Raw genomic sequence first — 18,350 nt, 5'->3', positions numbered from 1 at the left:
CTTTTCTAGCCATACTCTTCCCAAAGAAAGATCCCGGGAAGAAGTATTTACAAGTGCTGCTACCTTTTATTATTGGAGATGCCCTCTCCTATAAGGAAAAACTCATTTTGTGCAACTGTACCAGAGCCACAGGAGTCTGAGCCCTACAAAAAGCCACAACTCCACAGACATTTTTTCCCCAAGCACAAGCATGCAAGGTACAGTAATGGGAAAGCACAACACATTATTATTTAGTAATATCTTAAGGATTGTTCCAACTTTAGCTCGGGAAAATCAATATAACCATTACTAAACACGTGTAGATGCCTAATAAGCCTGCTCTAATAGCTCACATACTTTATATTATGCATTATTATGTACAGCTTGTTATTGATGTACCATATTATTAGCAGTGTGTTACTTTCACCCGTGACCACCTCCAGCCTAGATATACCGGTAAATCTAATTTCAGATGTGAATGCAAAACTCAATTTCCCCATCCTCTACGCAGAATAACCTCCCAAACCGATTATTCCTCCAAACATTCAAAAGTTCACTTCCAACCACTTATTTTACCCCAGTCGTGCAATCTTGAACAGGGTAGATAAGTGCCAATTAGATCACTAGGGCTTACACCCGAGGAAGCGTGCGTAAAATCGGGCTGCAACTGCGAGCATAGCAGACGGATGAGTTGGGAAAGAGGAGCTTGCTGATCCTGACATCCAGAGCAAGCCTAAGCATGTTTGCTCAGACGTAGGTCCTACTAGATTCGGTGGCGCTTACTCCCGAGTAAGCAAGGCTGCTATCATCCCCACCATCTTCACTCTTCTAGCCAACTTCTGTCTGTCCTCCCAGAGGGAGTCCCGCTGTGGGCGGGGCCTCAGCTGGAATGCAAACGCAGAACCTACATTCCCCGCGCCCATCCCGCTTTATATAGAGATAGGAAATATTAGAGGAGATAATCCCATTGTCTGGAGACAGTTTCCTGGTTGCATTTTAATGCTGTTTCGAATTAACTGGAGAACCTCGCAAGATCTTGAAGAAGCGTGTCTCCCTCCCCGCCACTTCAAATAACAGCAAAACCCCAAAAGGTAGCATCAGAAACAGAGCCCCCCCCCCCCACTTTCAAAAGTTGGGAACGTAAGAGCCCTGAGGTCAAAGGCTTATATAAAATCCCAACCAGCGGCCAACAACTAGATGCCTTCGATAACAACAACATTTATACCCCGCCCATCTGGCTGCTTTCCCTTAGCCATTCTGGAGGGCTTACAGCATATATACATATAAAAATAGCAAAACATCAAACAAGCCCACAAGCAAGACCCGCGCACAGGATAAGCGCTCTGTATTTCTGGAGCTGCTTTCTGCCGCAGCTGCTGCTACAAACCAGAAACAAAAAGCGTCGTTCACAGCCCACGCAGTAGTCGGGCATTGTTTGCGTGTGTGTGCGCGCGCGCGCGCGCGCCTCTATATATCATAAGTCTACGCATCAGGACGTGTGACGCAACCCCGCAATTACGGGCGTGGCTAGGGCGAGGGAGAAGGAGAGGGAGAGGAGGGTAGCCGCCATTTTGTTTGTTTGCGGACGGAAGAAGACACGTTTATCCTTCGCAGCTCGCCGTTGAGCGTAAGTGGCGGAGGGACGGGAAGCGGCCCGTTGCGCTCTCTCTCTCTCTCTCTCTCTCTCTCTCTCTCTCTCTCTTTCTCGTAAGGCCCTTTGTAGGGGCGGGAAATCAGGTCCTTGTTTTGCTCTGTGGGGCTTCAATTCCTCTCACACATCCCCCCCCCCCCCCACAGTCGTTGGGATATAGAGAGTAAGAGGATGCAAGGTGGGGAATATTTTTTTACGCGTTAAAAGCGTGTTGTTGTTTTTTTTTTAAGACCTCGCTTGGAGGGGCGGATTTGAGCTTCGGAGACGGAGGCCTCCAGCACTTCCTAACCCCTCACCCCCTAGACTTGTGCAGCCTTGGGGGGGGGGCAGGGCCGGATTTACGTTTGATGAGGCCCTAAGCTACTGAAGATAATGGGGCCCTTTATATGTCCAGTTATCCTTTGTCAACAACAAATTGTCGCTATTTTTTGTATTGAATATGGTAATTTATGGACCTAGTAGGTATCTAAAGCCATTTGCACATAACAAAATATGTGCTATTTTAGGGAGCAGGCTAGAAGGCAGGGCCCATTATTTACATCATAGGAGCCTACACAACACAAAACACTTGCTGTATGTAGGTTTTATTTTATTTGTTTTTTATCTTATATTTTCGAAATTTACATCCAGTTTAAATTTTTGGGCGTGGCTTCCAGAGAGTGGCAAAGCCCAGCATTTCTAGTTTTAGAATTAAGCCCTACCACGAAGAAGCAACACTTCTTATAGCTACTGCATATTTTACACAGACAGCCTTGATGGAAGCATTCGGTTCAGGGTGCACACAGAATAAAACACCCAATTAGTTTTGGAATAGAAAGCATGTTTTGTTTCATAAACGTTGACGGATGTGACAGTTCAATCCGAGTGTTTAAACATGCGGAGCTTCCCGTTAGAACTTATTTTAAAACATCCTGGAAGTGCAAACGAATAACTTTCTGACTATGGGAGAATACCTTTCATCACCACCAAGTGATTGTGGGCGCAGAGGTGTAGGCTTGGGGGTGGTGTCATTTTGCAGGCCATCTAGTCCAGCCTCCTACTTCATGCAGGAAATTGAGTCCCAGAGCATTCTTAGTTGATAGCTGCATAGGTTATGTCTCAATCCATTTGGGATTAGTGGAGATGCCTTTCAGATCCAATGTTGGCTCCAGGCTTGAGAACGGCCCTCTTTTCATTTTAGAAATTCACCGACCAATTTTGAAACAGTCCTCCAAGAAGTTGGAGAATTTGTAGCTTTCTTGGCACCGCAGATATTCCAGGCTTGATGGGCTTATTGCATCACTATCTGCTTCACACGCTTCTTGTGCCATTTTGAGTAACCCCAACAGCTCTTCCCTCCCCAACTCAATGTAAGCTGAAATGAGTCCAATTAACCAAAATACAGGAGCTCAAATAAAAGTGTCAGTCAAAATTTTTCATCCTGGTGGGAATGGAAATTTGGTTACTCAGGTAAACAGCAGAGGGTAGGGAAGTGAAGTCGACCACGTGAACAGGGATGGTTTTGTTTTGTCTTTAAAGTATGCCCCCCCTTTTTTTTAGTATATCCCACTTTTTAGAACAGGTTGGGGAGCTATATTGGATGGAATATTATACTCCGGTAATATTTTGATACGTATTTAATTAATGTCCTATATGGCTGTTTTGATCATGGAAAGCTGACACAAATTATGATTGAGTTTTATTTGTTTGTGTCCATAACTGTTTGCTGAAGCCTTGAGTGCTCTGCCTATGAGAAGACCTATTTTATTTATTTAAATATTTTTATGGTGCTTTCAGTCCCAAAATGCTTGGATTTTTCAGGATTTATATAGATCTGTAATATAATATTGAGAGCTAACAGATGATGAAATGTTATCCAGCAAGGTGGGATTTAAGTTACACAGCTAACCTTCAAATGACTAATGCACAGTGAAACCTTAAAGCATATACCGTATTTTTCACTCCATAAGACACACTTTTTTCCTCCTAAAAACTAAGGGGAAATGTGTGTGCGTCTTATGGAGCGAATGCAGACAGGAGAAGCGGCTCTTGCTGACTTTTCAGTGAGGTGGGAGAAGGGACCGTCCCTCCTTCCGGCTCATTGGAAAGCCAGCAAGAGGCGCACCGAGCGTGTCTGCCGCTCTGGCTTTTTGGTGAGGTGGGAGAAGGGACTGACAGGATGACTGTAATTCAAGCAAAAGGAGAGCCGTTTACACGCGTGTAAGCAGCTCTTACTCTGCTTGCTTTACAATGAGCCGGAAGGAGGGGCAGAGGGCAGCCCCTTCCACCCCTCCCCCCAACTGACTGTACCAGTAATTCAAGCAAAGGGAGAGCGGCTTACAGGGCTTCTGCCCTGGTGTCTCCTCCTCCTCTTTTTGCTCCGGTTCCAGCAAGGCAAGGCAGCTGCCCACCACAGGCGTGCACAAATGTGAGCTCTCCCTTCCCTCCCTCTTCCAACTTCAATAAAATATTGGGGGGGCAGGTAAGCCCCACCTCACATACCGCAATTCAGCCTTGTAGTTCAACAACATCTGGGGACCCACAGGTTGAGAACTGCTGCAGTCTCAAGACAAAGTGCATGCACACTATATGAATAACAATGCCCATCAACATGGGGGCGGGGACTCCCTCAAATATTTAATGGGGGGCGGCAAAGGCACCTAGGCCTCTTAGGAGTTGGCTGCTATGCCTAGGACAATTCAAGAAAGTGATAGCATATGCTATAATATCAATAAACCTTTAGGGTGATACGGTAATTCTTTTTTATACAGACTGTATGTTGGCTATGTTTACTGTGATGCCATTAGTTAAAGGTATGGTCAGCACTCAGTGGTAAACATTGGAGAAACCGTACATTACTGACAGTTTGTACATCACTGTATTTTCTTGCAGAAAACCTCCCCCATTCTGATAAGGATGATAAAGCAGAAAAGACTAGCATATAAGATTCCTTTTAAACTAGAGGTAGTAAAATATGCTAAGGAGCATGGAAACAGAGCAGCGGAGAGACATTTTGGGTCACCTCCAACTGAAAAAATGATAAGAGAGTGGAGGAAACAGGAGGATCAGCTGCAAAAAGCAGATAAAAGTAAGCACACTTTTCGTGGAAATGCTGCAAAGAGGCCACAGTTGGACGTGGCCATGAAAGAATGGATCAAAAATCACCGGAAGAATGGCTTCGTAGTCTCTACAAAAATGATAATATATGAAGCCAAACGCATTGCTGTAGAGAAAGGCATTCACGATTTTACTGGATCACCATCATGGTGCTACAGATTTATGAAGCAATGTGGCCTTGATATGTGCACCAAAACTAGAATTGCACAAAAAATGCCAGAAGAATATGAATCTAAGATTCTGTCTTTTCATAAATTTGTAATAGATGCTAGGAAGAGAAATGGATTTGAAATTGGCCAGATTTGGAATATGGATGAAGTCCCGCTAATCATTGATGTGCCATCTAATAGGACTGTTGATCTGAAAGATACCAAAACTATCGCCGTGAAAACCTCAGGACATGAGAAAACCTATTGCACAGTTGTGTTGTCTTGCTGTGCAGACGGCACCAAATTGCCACCCATGTTAATTTTCAAAAGGAAAACATTTCCAGAAGAAGTGATTCCACAAGGAATTGTCGTACATGTTCATGAGAAAGGATGGATGGACGAAAATGGAATGAGAGTATGGGTTGAAAAAGTGTGGTCCAAACGTCCTGGAGGGCTTTTGAAAAAACCTGCCTTATTAGTACTTGACCAGTTTAGAGCACATATTAGCGAAATTACAAAAAAGTGCTTTAAAGAAGTGAAGACTCATCTAGCTGTAATTCCTGGAGGTCTTACCAGCCAATTGCAACCTCTCGACGTTTCCATCAACAAGGCATTTAAGGTCTTTATGCGAAAAGAACGGAACAAATGGATGGCTGCTGGTAATCATGATCTGACACCTACTGGACGAATGAAGGGGCCCACTATCACTCAAGTTTGTGAATGGGTGAAAACATCATGGCACTCAGTAAAGGAGGAAATCGTTGTACAGTCATTCAAAAAATGTGGCATTAGCAATGCTTTGGATGGAAACGAAGATGGTATTTTATATGAAGATAGTGAAGAAAGTGATGTCAGTGATTGTGAGCAACTGAGCTTCATAAATTCTGACTCTCGCACTGATGAGTTCTTAGGGTTCAAATAAGACTAGAAGAGTATCCGAACCTTAAAGTCTCTCTTCCTTTGTTAATGAATGTGATGATGGTTCTTAATGCAATGTTGACTGCTGTTCACTTTACATGGTTGTAATATGATTCTGATATACCGGTTGTTTATTAAATAGTTTAGTACAACATTTGATTCAGAATATTTTTTTCTTGTTTTCCTCCTCTAAAAACTAGGTGCAAAAAATATGGAGCGAAAAATATGGTAGCTTGATTCTTAAGAACAAATTAGTGTGGGAGGGTAGTTTCACAACCAATTTGACATATATATAGTATATCAATCAGATTTAACAATGGATGAAGAAAATAGGTTTTCATCTATAAGCATTTCTATTCATAAAACATAATGGGGTATGATATGCAGTTCCATTTCTTAAATACTCTTGGTTCTATCCTCTAAGTATATATTTCTAGTCCTTGTGATTGCAAAGTTTGAAATACACTAATCTTGATTGTTTTGTACAGTGGCACCTCTGGTTGCGAACGGGATCCGTTCCGGAGCCCCGTTTCCAACATGAGCAGAACGCAACGCACGTCTGCACGTGCATGGGTCGCGATTCGCTGCTTATGCGCATGCACTTGACGTCATTTTGCACGTCTGCGCATGTGCGAGCGGCGAAACCTGGAAGTAACCCTTTCCGGTACTTCTGGGTCGCCGTGGGACGTATCTTGCAAGAATGTACCATGAAGCGGACGTAACAAGAGGTATGACTGTATACTCGTTGGTCTTGCCTTATGAGATAGATAATGTAACCTAGGTCCAAGTGAAACAAGGGCAGGGATACCAGAGCAACAAGATGGGGCAGCTGAAAATAGTCTGTATTGATGATATATTCTCACCCCACACTTGTTTTATTTCTTCACATTTTCAGTTGTAAATGCCTTTCACAGACTAAAGTTATTTCACAACCCAATCTTTGTATGTTCACTCAGAAGCCCGTTCCACTGTGTTCTGTGGGACTTACTCCCAAGTAAGTGTGCACAGGTGTGTGCTATCTAGGCGTTAGCCCTGTTTAACATCTAAATAAACACGTGCAGGAGGGGGTTGTTAATCTCTCATCTTTATTTTCTCATTGAAATGTAACCTTTTTGCTTTGGTATATTTTCCTGTGTTAGATGAAGCACTCAAAGCCAACGCAGTGCTCTGGGCAGGGTGAAAGAAGGAGCTGGGATGAAGAAAAGAGCACACATAGCCAAAAACGCAGGCGGAAGTCACATAGCAGTGAAAGAGAAGGCAGATGCTATAAATCACTTAAAAGTGCCAACAGGTAAATGACTCTTGACTTAATGATCATCTAATGATCATCTAACTAGATGTAACTTAAATCTTTTATTGATTTACATTTGTCATTTTTAAGTTTTCATATTGCTGTTACAATCAGAGTTTTTCACTGGTAGTTCACTTAAAAATGAATAATAGTTGCTGTGATGTTATTCATTATTTCTTTCATCTTGAGAGTATGGAAATGAGCAAAAGTTTTTAAAGCACTATTTAAGAAGGCAGTTGTGGTCCAGATTGCTTTCAGATATATCTGTGTGTGTGTACACACATGTGTAGTTATGTGTATATGTAGACAGTACCGTATTAATACATCAGTATATACATATAGATGAAATGTGATTCATTTCTAATCCATGCTTTCTCCCTCCATGCTTTCTGCCTGAAATTGCTGCAGCCATCTCTCTTGCTCACTGATTTGTCTGATCTGTCTCCCTCCCCCAGTGATTTCTGCCCACCAGCAAAACACAAATAAGGAAGCGGGCAGACTCTCGTTTGGTTATCTGATTCAGCTATTTGTGTAGTGAGGTTTTGATATAATACTTTGTGTTTCGATAAGTTGAGATTTTGGAGAAAGTGTTCCAATAGTGGGACCTTTATATTTACTGATATAAATAAAAGTCCAATTTGACTCTGACTTGTTTTCTGTACTGCTTTGTATGGGTGTTTTGTATGGGTTTCTGAAATCAGGCCCTTTGAATTGGTAGTTATTTTGCTCTAGGCCAGGGGTCTGCAACCTTCAAGACAAAAAGAGCCACTTGGACCCGTTTCCGAAGGGGGAAAAAACCTGGGAGCCGCAAAACCATTGCGACATTTAAAGCATGCGCGCCGCTGCCCTCCGATCTGACAGCGGGCGGGAAGGTGACGTCGGGACGGTGTGTGACTAACGCACGCACCGCCCCCATGCGACGTCACAGCCAGTACAGCGCCCGCCACAGTGGGGAGTGTCGGGGCGCACAATGTACCTCCTCCCCTCGCTAGTATCCACCCCGGAGCCGCGGCAAAGGTGTAAAAGAGCCACATGCAGCTCCGGAGCCGCGGGTTGCAGACCCCTGCTCTAGGCCTTCACTATTCACCTAGCTCTTGACTGTTGTTAGTTTTGAATGTAACTTCATGAGATTTAGTGTTATCAGCAAGTGAGATAGAGCAAGGCTGATGAATAAGAAAGCTGTCCCAAGAAAGCAGTCATTGCCTTTGAAGAAGAGGCAAGTTTATGGCTTTCTTGTGAATCTAAGTGATGCATTGAATTAGTGATTTTCCTTTTGGGAGCACTCCATACTTGCACAAGTTATTTAGACGCAGGTTTTCATATTGTTGCAATGTACATGGGATAGTTTACTAGACTTCTTTGCATATCTAGCAGGAAGGGTATAATTCTTGTGAGCTCAAGGTAATAAGAGTCTTAGTATACTTTTAACTTATTTACCTTTTGATGGTGGGTAGATTTATCTTTCAACAAGGTTTTTTAAAAAAAAAGTTGAAAAAATAATATTTATTTGTTTTCAGCAGCTACTTGGAAGATAGATCCATAACTAGGAGAGACCGTCATGACCGAAGATATGTTGAGGAGTATATAAATGACTTCCGTGATGTAGATGACTATAAGCATTGCAGAGAGTATGAAAAGAGTCGCCAACATCATTTTAGCAAATCCTCTGGTCAAAGTGGGAAAAGTAGTCATAAAAGAAAGCATAAGAAACATGACCCCCATGACAGCTTGTATTCGGTATGCATACTTTAAAAATGTATTAACAATGTATTAGTGTTTTAAGTTTCTTCACGGAGTATCAGATTCTCTGAGTATCAATGTTTAAAAAGTTTCAGTTACCTGAGCTACAATTAAACCTGGGTTCTCTTAATCTGCTGTAAATATATACATAGCATGTATTCAGACATTTGAAAATGTTTACATAGTGAGTGGTGCCAACCACATGAGTTTTTGTCTGAAGCTTTCAAAAACTTGAATGATTTCTTAGTTGAGCTGGTAGAGAGAAGCAGTCAAGTGCTGTTCTCATTTGAATGAGTTTTATATCCTTTTGAAGCCACTCTTTCCATCCCATCTCCAAAGACACAGAAGGTATTAATTTACATGGAATTAGGCTGTGAAAAAAGTCTAATGAATTCAGCATGTTTCTATTCAGTAGTTTAGTTCAGTCCCATGCAAATTTTGATCATTCACTGATCTGTCAGAAAGCATTCCCTCTACCAATTAGCAAGGAAAGGAGTTTGGATTTTCCAGAAACTGTATGACACTGCTGATGTCTGCATTCAAATTTAGGATTATTATGGTTTCAATAGTATTTGTACTTCTGGATCAATACACTCAGAATATTAGATGGTAGACTGCATTTCATGAATTATGAATATTTTCCCTTTAGCTTTTTGAAATATGGAAGAAAAAAATTAATTGCTTTGAAATTCTGCTTTTTTAATAATAATAATTATTTTAAAATACTTTGCTAGATATTCAAGGAGATCAGACCTAGTTATGATTTCAAAAAAGTAGACACAAATGACAAAATCTTTTCAAATAGCAAAAGTAAATATTTACATTGCAAATTTAAATTTTAGTCTTCAATTAATCCATAATTTGAGAACAAAATTGTGTTGTGTTTCTGTTGTCTTACTACTCTTAAATATTTATCTGAAAATCTGTTCCTTGCCATGTTTTTCTTCTGTAACATAAACTGTGCCCTGTGAATTTCTGGGGACTGAATTTGAAATTGCTCCTGCCAACTGTTCGTGGCCTGGTGCGTAACTGAATGCCTGAATATCCCCGCTGAATGAATTGCGTATTCTACCCTGAATTCACTCTGATATATTGATTGGCTGGACGATCTTGGTGCCGTTTCCAGAAGAGTCACCGAAGGAAAAGATCCAGGAGTGTAGAGGATGAGGAGGGTCACCTGATCTGTCAAAGTGGAGACGTACTAAGAGCAAGATGTATAGAATATTTTTCAACCCTTTTTTTAAAAAATCAGCAAAAAATCTGTTTAGACTAGTATGTTAGAAGAGGAGTAGGGCTGGGGGGGGGGATAAAAAAAAATCTTCATTGCCCTCTCTTGTCTTTTCTTTTGTCTTTGTATTATTTTACATTTCTTTTCATTTCTGTATTCTTAAATATTGCTATTCAATGCTACAATAGTAAATGCAGCTTAAGTTTAGACTGATAGCTAGATAGCTGTTTCATGACACCTATCCAATAAAATAATGCTTTCAAAGGCAAACACTAAGTTAATGTTTTTACTACGACATGCTTAACAATGTTAATCTTTCTTCAGCTACTTCAATAAAAGCTTTGGTTTATTTTTTAGATGAAATTATTTCAACTTTAGGGGAAGGTGCTTTTGGAAAAGTAGTAGAATGCATTGATCATCACATGTAAGTATGCAATATTTTCAAAAGTATCTCTGAAACAATGTTTTCCATCTGAAGGTAGAAATCCAGTGTACATGCTATCCAACGTACATGAAGTTTTGTGAGACTTAAGAACAGAAAATTAGACAATAATATTTCTGTAATGCAGTATTTTGAAATAAATAAGAGGTGCATTTCAACAAACACACCATCCCCAGTAAGAAGCAGTTCTCCCCACCACCAGCTGTTATTTCAACTCTCCTTCTGGGCACCTGGGTGCACCTGGCTTTAATTTGTGTAATGCAACTTTCAATCATACTTGGGCTAACAGTAGAAGTTATTTCATTCTTAACATTAATAATTAGATGCTCACTGCAGTTGCTATGTCCTTCTGTGAACATGTACAACAAATAAAACGGATGATAACACAAAGTTGTTAGCTTGTTTGTCTCAACCTTGAAAGTGTTATAATAAGTGTAAAATAACCATGATTTACTGATGCATCCAGTCTGCAGTGGAATGCTTGACACTTGGTTGAGAATGGGCAAATTTAATTGACAGTATTTTACTTTATTCCATAGGAAAGGGATGCATGTAGCTATAAAAATTGTGAAAAGTGTTGGTAGATACCGAGAAGCAGCTCGTTCAGAAATTCAGGTATTGGAGCACTTAAATGCCTTGGATCCTGGCAGCAGATTGTAAGTATAAACTAGAATGAAAGCATTATTTTAAACAGTATTCAATTACCAATTGTTTTTATTCAGTTATTGTTCTGGTTGCTTTCTTTTTTTTCTAGCTGTTGTGTACAGATGCTGGAATCATTTGAACATCATGGCCATGTTTGCATTGTATTTGAGCTGCTGGGACTCAGTACTTATGACTTTATTAAAGAAAATAGCTTTTTGCCTTTTCCTATTGAACTTATTAGGAAGATGGCTTATCAGATTTGTCATTCTATAAACTGTAAGTATATTTAAATTTTAAAGAATTTCTCCATAACCTAAAATTATAGGCATTGATTTGAGTTTTGCGTTCCTACTTTCTCTCTCTCTTTTTTTTGGCAGTCTTGCATCACAATAAGTTGACTCATACAGATCTGAAACCTGAAAATATTTTATTTGTAGAATCTGATTATATAGTAAAGTATAATTCTAAAATGGTAAGTTCACTTGCTTTAAGACTTCTTCCCAGTGGGCTATTTCTACTTTTTTATAGTCAACCATGCCATATACAATTTCTAAGTTTTGCTCGCATCAAGCAGCCTTTACTGTAACACAAGATGCATTCAAGTGCATATTCAGGTATTCTACTTAAGTACTTCGTGGCTGCTAAGACCAAAATCTATTGATAAATGATAGTAAAGGCCTTGAACAGAAGATCCATCATTTTTTTCACATTTATGTGAAGATGCAGCAGATGTGCTGATGACAAAGCAAACCAGTACTTGTACTACTAATCGTTATGTTGATGTGATTTCTCACAAGGCTTATGGATATAGTATAGCTAAGGAACTGTGAAACTGTGAATTTGGATTTCCTATAAAAAAATTAGTTCACCTAGGTTAGCTGTTGTATCATTGCTCTTAATATGAAAAGCATGGCTTGTTAAACTACATTTGCCTTAGGTAAGTATAGAGGCTTCCCCCACCCCCAAATAGGAAGAAGGCGAGCCAAGGGTATTACATTTTGCCAATTCCATGTGCATGAACAGTAGACACAGGACGGAGTTAATCTGTAGAAAGCATGGTTTGTTAAGTCTTTGTGATGAGAGCAGGTTAACAATGAGATTCAACTTCTTTTAAAAAAATAATGGTGTTCATTTTTACTTTGTTACAGAGGCGGGATGAACGGACACTGAAAAATACAGATATTAAAATTGTAGACTTTGGAAGTGCAACATATGACAATGAACATCATAGCACTTTAGTGTCTACAAGGCACTACAGAGCACCTGAAGTTATATTAGGTTAGTAGAGAATTTTCCTGGAAATGTAACAATTCAAGGAAACATATTTAAATAATATTTATCTAATTCAAACATTTGAAAAATTACTTTTAATAGTCATGTATAATATTACTGCTTAGTTGTGTTTCATAAAAGTGGAGGAAAATAGTAAATCTAAGAATGGTGGATGGTTTATGAAATAACCTCAAGATTGTTCAGGAGATGGATTTCTAGTCTGAATTGAATTTTCAATTAACTAATGTTTTGTGAATTGTGTTATAGCACTTGGGTGGTCCCAACCCTGTGATGTCTGGAGCATAGGGTGCATTCTGATTGAATATTACCTTGGTTTTACAGTCTTTCAGGTATGTGTATGTCATTTTTATTTAGAACTTTTCACCTGAGTTGCAGTTCAAAATCTGGTTTAAAATATATGTTAATGCTTTCATTTGATTTTTGGCATTTCTACAAGTATGTAGAGTTGAAATGCTCGAAATGTTAAATGTACGCTAGTCCTGCAAAGGTTTCATAACACACCAACATTTAAAGCCTTTGCCTGAGATTGTTTGGAGAATAAAGTTACTTTGTAAAATGTGTGGAAAGAGTTTGAACTGCATCCATTAGAGCCACTCAGCTGACGGTAAGGCCTCCACCTGCAGATCAGGGAAGGAAGTTTTCCACTCTTACCCCAGGGTCTCCCTTAAATCCTCCCCTGACAGTCCCCAAACCCTCTGGAGCAGATTTAGGCTGGGCTGTGAAGTCAGAAGGGTGCAATCGCCAAAAATTGCACCCCTTTCTGTTCTGTTGAAGGAATCTGTACCATTAACTGAGTGTCACTGTTGGATACAATTCAATATATTTATGGTATACTTGTTGATAACATCTTTGGAGGGACTGCACGCTTTTTGGTATAATGTAGATCTGAAACTGCTGCATTTCACTGGGGCTTCTATTGTGCTTATGCCAGAGTTCTTTCTGTTATCAATTTTGATGGGCCAGAACAAAGATATGCTATTCAAGGACCTGCTGTTATTTCTGTTGGTCATTGCTAGACAAACAGTTGCTCAGCAGTAGAAGTTTCTGAAAACTTGGGACTTACTGTGTGTATTAGAAATGTCTGGTTGGTGGTGACAGCAGAAAAACTGACACATAAGAGACAAGGAAAAACCACAGCCTTTTTATGCCACTTGTTGGATATTTATTACATCTGCTTCTAACAACAGCCTGCAAAAAAGACAGTTTCAGCTAATTTCAGTTATTTGGGAAGTTTAATGTTTTTCTGACGTCATTTGAGACTTAATTACAAATTTCAATTCTCTGTATGATCTTGATTATACCAGTTCTTTTTTCTGTTTTCTTTATTCTGTATCCCTTGGTTTGTTTCCTTCTGGTGTTCCATAAAGCTGAAATCTGAGCGGTGGGTGGGAATGTTATACTTAGAAGATTAACAACACTGAGTTAGAGGGGGGAAACGACGCCTCTATACTACTGTATAACTGTTTTTTATGGGCAAAGTATATTTTGATTCTAACTTCATCAGTTGGTAATGTGACAAAGAATAAATATTGCATACATTCAATTCCTGCCCCTCCTCTTTCCAGACACATGATAGTAAGGAACATCTGGCAATGATGGAGAGGATACTAGGACCTTTACCCACGCACATGATTAAAAAATCAAGGTAAATTTATTTTAAATTGTATAAATGTTCTATACAAGTGGTTAAAAATTTGCTTTGTTTTCTGTTTTTGTAAACTACTTAAGCATGAAGTTATAATTGTATATGCCACTTACACATTCTGCAGTTAAGAAATTAAATTGAACAAAAATTTCCATTTCATTGACTGTTGGAATTCTTACATGATTTTGTGATTGTTATTACATGAAAATGCTAAGAACAACAGGAGACACCAGTACTTATTATGAAACAAGGGGAGTTGGTCTGTCCAATTGAAATTTATCACTTCAATCCTGTTGAGCTACAACATATATATAATGGATCTGAATATGTACTCTGGGCTCTCCCTCTCCTTCTCCCCTGTATTTGAAATTCACAGTTGATTTTAGCAGCAGCTGTTTAATTTCATTGTTTGACATGTAGAGACCAAAGTGGTAGGGAAGCTCTCCTTTTCCCTCCTCCTCCTCCTCTCCTCTCCCCCCCCCCCCCAAACTGCTCTATATAGCTGTAAGATTTCTAGAGCTTCCTCTTGGCTTCCTGAGGAGGAGAAACATCAGAGTAAGACTAAGCACAGCAATCCATGAGTAAATAAGACAAGTGTGATAGGAGAAGTGAGGAAACATGCTTAAGAGAAGAAAGAGCACAGGGGAGCTTAGGTAAGAGACCTGCAAGGATGGACACCCATTCTTTGAAGCTTGCATTTAAGCTGCTAGATTTAAGACTGATCTCCTATGTACACAATGGAATACATCCACTGATCTCAGTGGGACCTGCTTCCAAGGACACGTGCATAGGATTAGGTAGCAATGGCCACAAAGCTGACAGTGGTCAGATTGTTCAGAGGAAGAACTTTTGGAACCTTAGAAACTATTGTTGGGAAAAGATCTGATGAAGATTATACCTGTCAGGATGTGTAAAGGAAGTGGCCCAGAGCTCACAGAAATGGTGAGAGAAAGGAATCAAGGAGAATCAGCTGGAAATTAAAAATATCTCAAGGACAAGGGGAAGAAGGCTGCACTTCAACAACTAAAAAAGAAAGGGCATATTTCATGTAGCTTTTTTGTATACAGGAAACGCTACTTCCACCATGACCAGTTGGACTGGGATGAACATAGCTCTGCAGGTCGCTATGTTAGGAGGCGGTGTAAACCACTAAAGGTAAGAGAGCATTATTTTCTTCCCTCTACTTGATTCTGGAATCCAAAGAGATGTATCTAAAGTTTCTTTCTCTTTTTCCAGGAATTCATGCACTCCCATGATAAAGACCATAAAAATCTTTTTGACCTTATTCGTAGGATGTTGGAGTATGACCCTGTCAAGAGAATTACTCTAGATGAAGCCCTGGAGCATCATTTTTTTGACCCTTTAAAAAATAGATAAACTCATTTGATCTATCTTCCTCCAAAGAGACAATAAGACTGTGTCAGTTAACAACATAATGTGAGAAGATGTAAATAATAAATTATTTTTTCAATTTATTTTGTAAATATTACCATAATTTTTTTTGTATCGATGCTGTGGCTCTCTTGTTGAACAGTTGTGGTATTACTGATCATGGATGCATTAATGTACACATTAAATTTTTTCATTTTCTACAAGTGATTGCACTTTTTTGAATTGAGGCAACTATTGATATTTTGAAGACTGTAACATGGTTAAACATTGTTGGACCATTTTAATACCGAGTGTTTTTAGGATTGAAGTCAGTGTTTGGGAAAGGTCCTTTTTTAGGCTCAATGTTTCCTTAAATTGTTGTGTTTAGGCAGGTTTAAAATTTTTTTAACCTTTTAAAATACTACAGTATTTGAAATGAGATCTAGTTTGATTGCCTCTCTGCCATTTTATTTTTCAGAATATATTTACCAGCCATTTTAATTAATGAGTGCATTGTTTCCCCATTTTTATTAAGTTGATTTGTAAAATCTACTTTATTTCATTCGGGAGGGGAGATATTAAAGACAGTTGAAAAGTAAAAGCATTGTATTAATTGGGTGAAATCTAGTGGTGTTCATGTGTGAGCATTCACACTTCCACTCATGTAATGGGACTTCCCCTTTTTCTTCATGCCTACAGAATCAGCTCCACAGGAATCTGATCCTCTGGAGCAGATTTGGTGGGGTCAGCTGCAGGGGGAGGAAAGGAAAGTCCAGTTGTGCAAGCAAAACTTCACTTGTCTTCTGTTGGATTTCACCAATTGTCCTTATGAATGTGATTGTTTATGGTAGGCAGATTGTGCTCTTGGTGCTTGAATATTGGGGGTGTGGATAAAAAGCCATGCTTTACCTTTGCCAAAAATTGCTAGATAATTCTACTTCCTGGTCTGCTAAAGAGACCAGAAATTGCAGCTAGCGATATTATTCACATTTTCATTATCAACTTTAAAGTAGCATGTGTCTCAGCATTGAATCTTTTAATACTATATTTAAGGTCTGTTACAGCATTTGGATTTATGCAATGAGCCTTGTAACATGATGTTTAACATCCTGTATAGTAACTGCAATCCAAGGAAAAGTAATAATAAATGTACTTACTACACGTATAGCCTGTTCTTCACCAAGATCAGTGTACATAGGATTCTTCTTATTCTCACAACAGTCCTGTGCGGTAGGATAGTCTGAGAGATGGTAACTAGCACTCAATGATGTTAACAAAAAAAATATGTCAGGGAATGTGTATTGTCACAATCCAGATAGGGTTGACAAATCAGCCAATTGCCCAGTCAAATGATATTATTTGGTTGTCATTTGGTTGTCATTGTGTAGGTGACAGCTTGGTATATGACTTGTAGCAAGAATAAAAAGTGAGGGATTCTTTTCTCCAACCGTGCAGAAGTCAGAGGGCAAACCTAGAAGCACAGGAATACATCTGCTGCTGCCCACCTGCTGTAATTACAATAATCTCCAACTAAAGAGGAAGACAAGTAGTCATCCCTGGGCAAAGGTCAATACCTATCAGTCAGTGGCTCCCTCTTGCTGCAGGAACCAGCGAGTACACCTTTTGTTGATCTATCCAAGCTCCAGTGAGGAGTTAGTAGTGTTTGAAAATACTGAAAGTACTATGTGGAGTAAAATACAAGAGATACTGCTGCAAATGAGACAGAGCATTTTGGAAAGTTATGAAAAGCTAAAACCTAATTAGATTTTTAAAATACTTGATGGATTAATTAGCTTTTTAAAAAACTGGTCAAATGTCCAATTGTAGCAAATTGATACAAGCTTCATATGTAGGGGGTGAAAGAAGATGCCCCTGAGTGGAAGTGCCTTTAAATACCAGTGGGAAATGAGGCTGCCTGTGCTGTCCTACTACATATTATAGAAGCACAGGTGAGTTGGGTTTAAATGAAATGTAAACTAGTGGCAATGAAGCAGGCTTGCACAGTTGCATTCAGAGAACAAAACTTTCTTGCTCCTGCTTGAGATAAATGAAATAAGGAAACCAAATACAGAAGCCCTCAGAAGGGGTTCAAATGGTTTTCATTTTGATAAGTATGTTTCCAAGCGAAATGGTGAAAGGAACAGAATTCATGAGCACGAGAAGCTAGCAATGGTAAGTAAGCCAAGTTCTTTCATATTTAGAAATGGTTATGATACTGAAGTAGGATAGCTGGCCTGTCTTTGTAGGTTGGTAGTTTACATTTTAATCTGAGGTGGGGGTGTGGTATTTCATCCTGGTAAACATAGCATAACATTTAAATTTACTTCAGAGCCCAGAGCAAAGGAACATGTATTCTTCCAGATGTTGGGTTTCAGCTCTCATCAACCTCATCCAGCTTTGGTCAGTGGTCAGGAATGATGGGAGTTCTCAATTAACATCATCCAGAAAATGATCCACAGGTTACCTGGATTAGATGATCAGTCACTGGATATGTACCATGCCTTTTTGTTAACAGATCTATATAGAGCCTGATGGGTGGGGATTTACAAATTTAGTCATTTACAAACATAATTTGAGGGATCATTTAGGTGGAAATATATTGCAAGTAAAAAGGTAGGACTATTACAGACTAAAAGTAAAATATCCTGAGATTATTTTATATCCATTTATTCACTAAAGTCTATTTGGAAATGCTCTCCTTTTTGAATTTGTCAGGTGTGTCTGCATGGAAAACAACATTGTATGTGTTTTGGGTTTTTTTAGATTAAACTGAATTACTAATACACGTTTTAATTGGAAGTGCTTGAAGTAGGCGTGTATTGGGTGTTAGGAGAGTGGTAGTATCTCTGGTGGGTGACACAACATGTGCCTTCTGGGATAATTTGCCCACCTTTGGCCCCTA

The 18,350-nt window shown here is 39.4% G+C and overlaps 1 protein-coding gene across 6 annotated transcripts; it reads left to right on the top strand.

Moving 5' to 3' along the window:
* Positions 1-1,487: 1,487 nt before the first annotated feature.
* Positions 1,488-16,609, top strand: CLK4 (CDC like kinase 4). Of its 6 annotated transcripts, XM_077924596.1 has the most exons (14): positions 1,512-1,606; positions 4,502-6,521; positions 6,933-7,084; positions 8,602-8,821; positions 9,951-10,038; positions 10,410-10,476; positions 11,034-11,150; positions 11,249-11,415; positions 11,517-11,611; positions 12,288-12,417; positions 12,679-12,761; positions 13,998-14,077; positions 15,145-15,232; positions 15,314-16,609. In XM_077924596.1, exons 3-14 carry the CDS (start codon positions 6,933-6,935, stop codon positions 15,452-15,454), a joined length of 1,428 nt encoding a protein of 475 aa, XP_077780722.1. In that variant the 5' UTR covers positions 1,512-1,606; positions 4,502-6,521; the 3' UTR covers positions 15,455-16,609. The 6 variants fall into 6 exon arrangements, with proteins under 6 accessions (XP_028574033.1, XP_077780722.1, XP_028574034.1 ...); XM_028718200.2 differs by lacking the exon at positions 4,502-6,521 and having other exon boundaries at positions 1,488-1,606; XM_028718201.2 differs by lacking the exon at positions 4,502-6,521 and having other exon boundaries at positions 8,605-8,821.
* The last annotated feature ends 1,741 nt before the right edge of the window (positions 16,610-18,350 follow it).

Source organism: Podarcis muralis, chromosome 2 (assembly GCF_964188315.1).
Source record: "Podarcis muralis chromosome 2, rPodMur119.hap1.1, whole genome shotgun sequence".
NCBI lineage: Eukaryota > Metazoa > Chordata > Lepidosauria > Squamata > Lacertidae > Podarcis > Podarcis muralis.
This window is presented reverse-complemented; position numbering and strand designations above follow the sequence as displayed.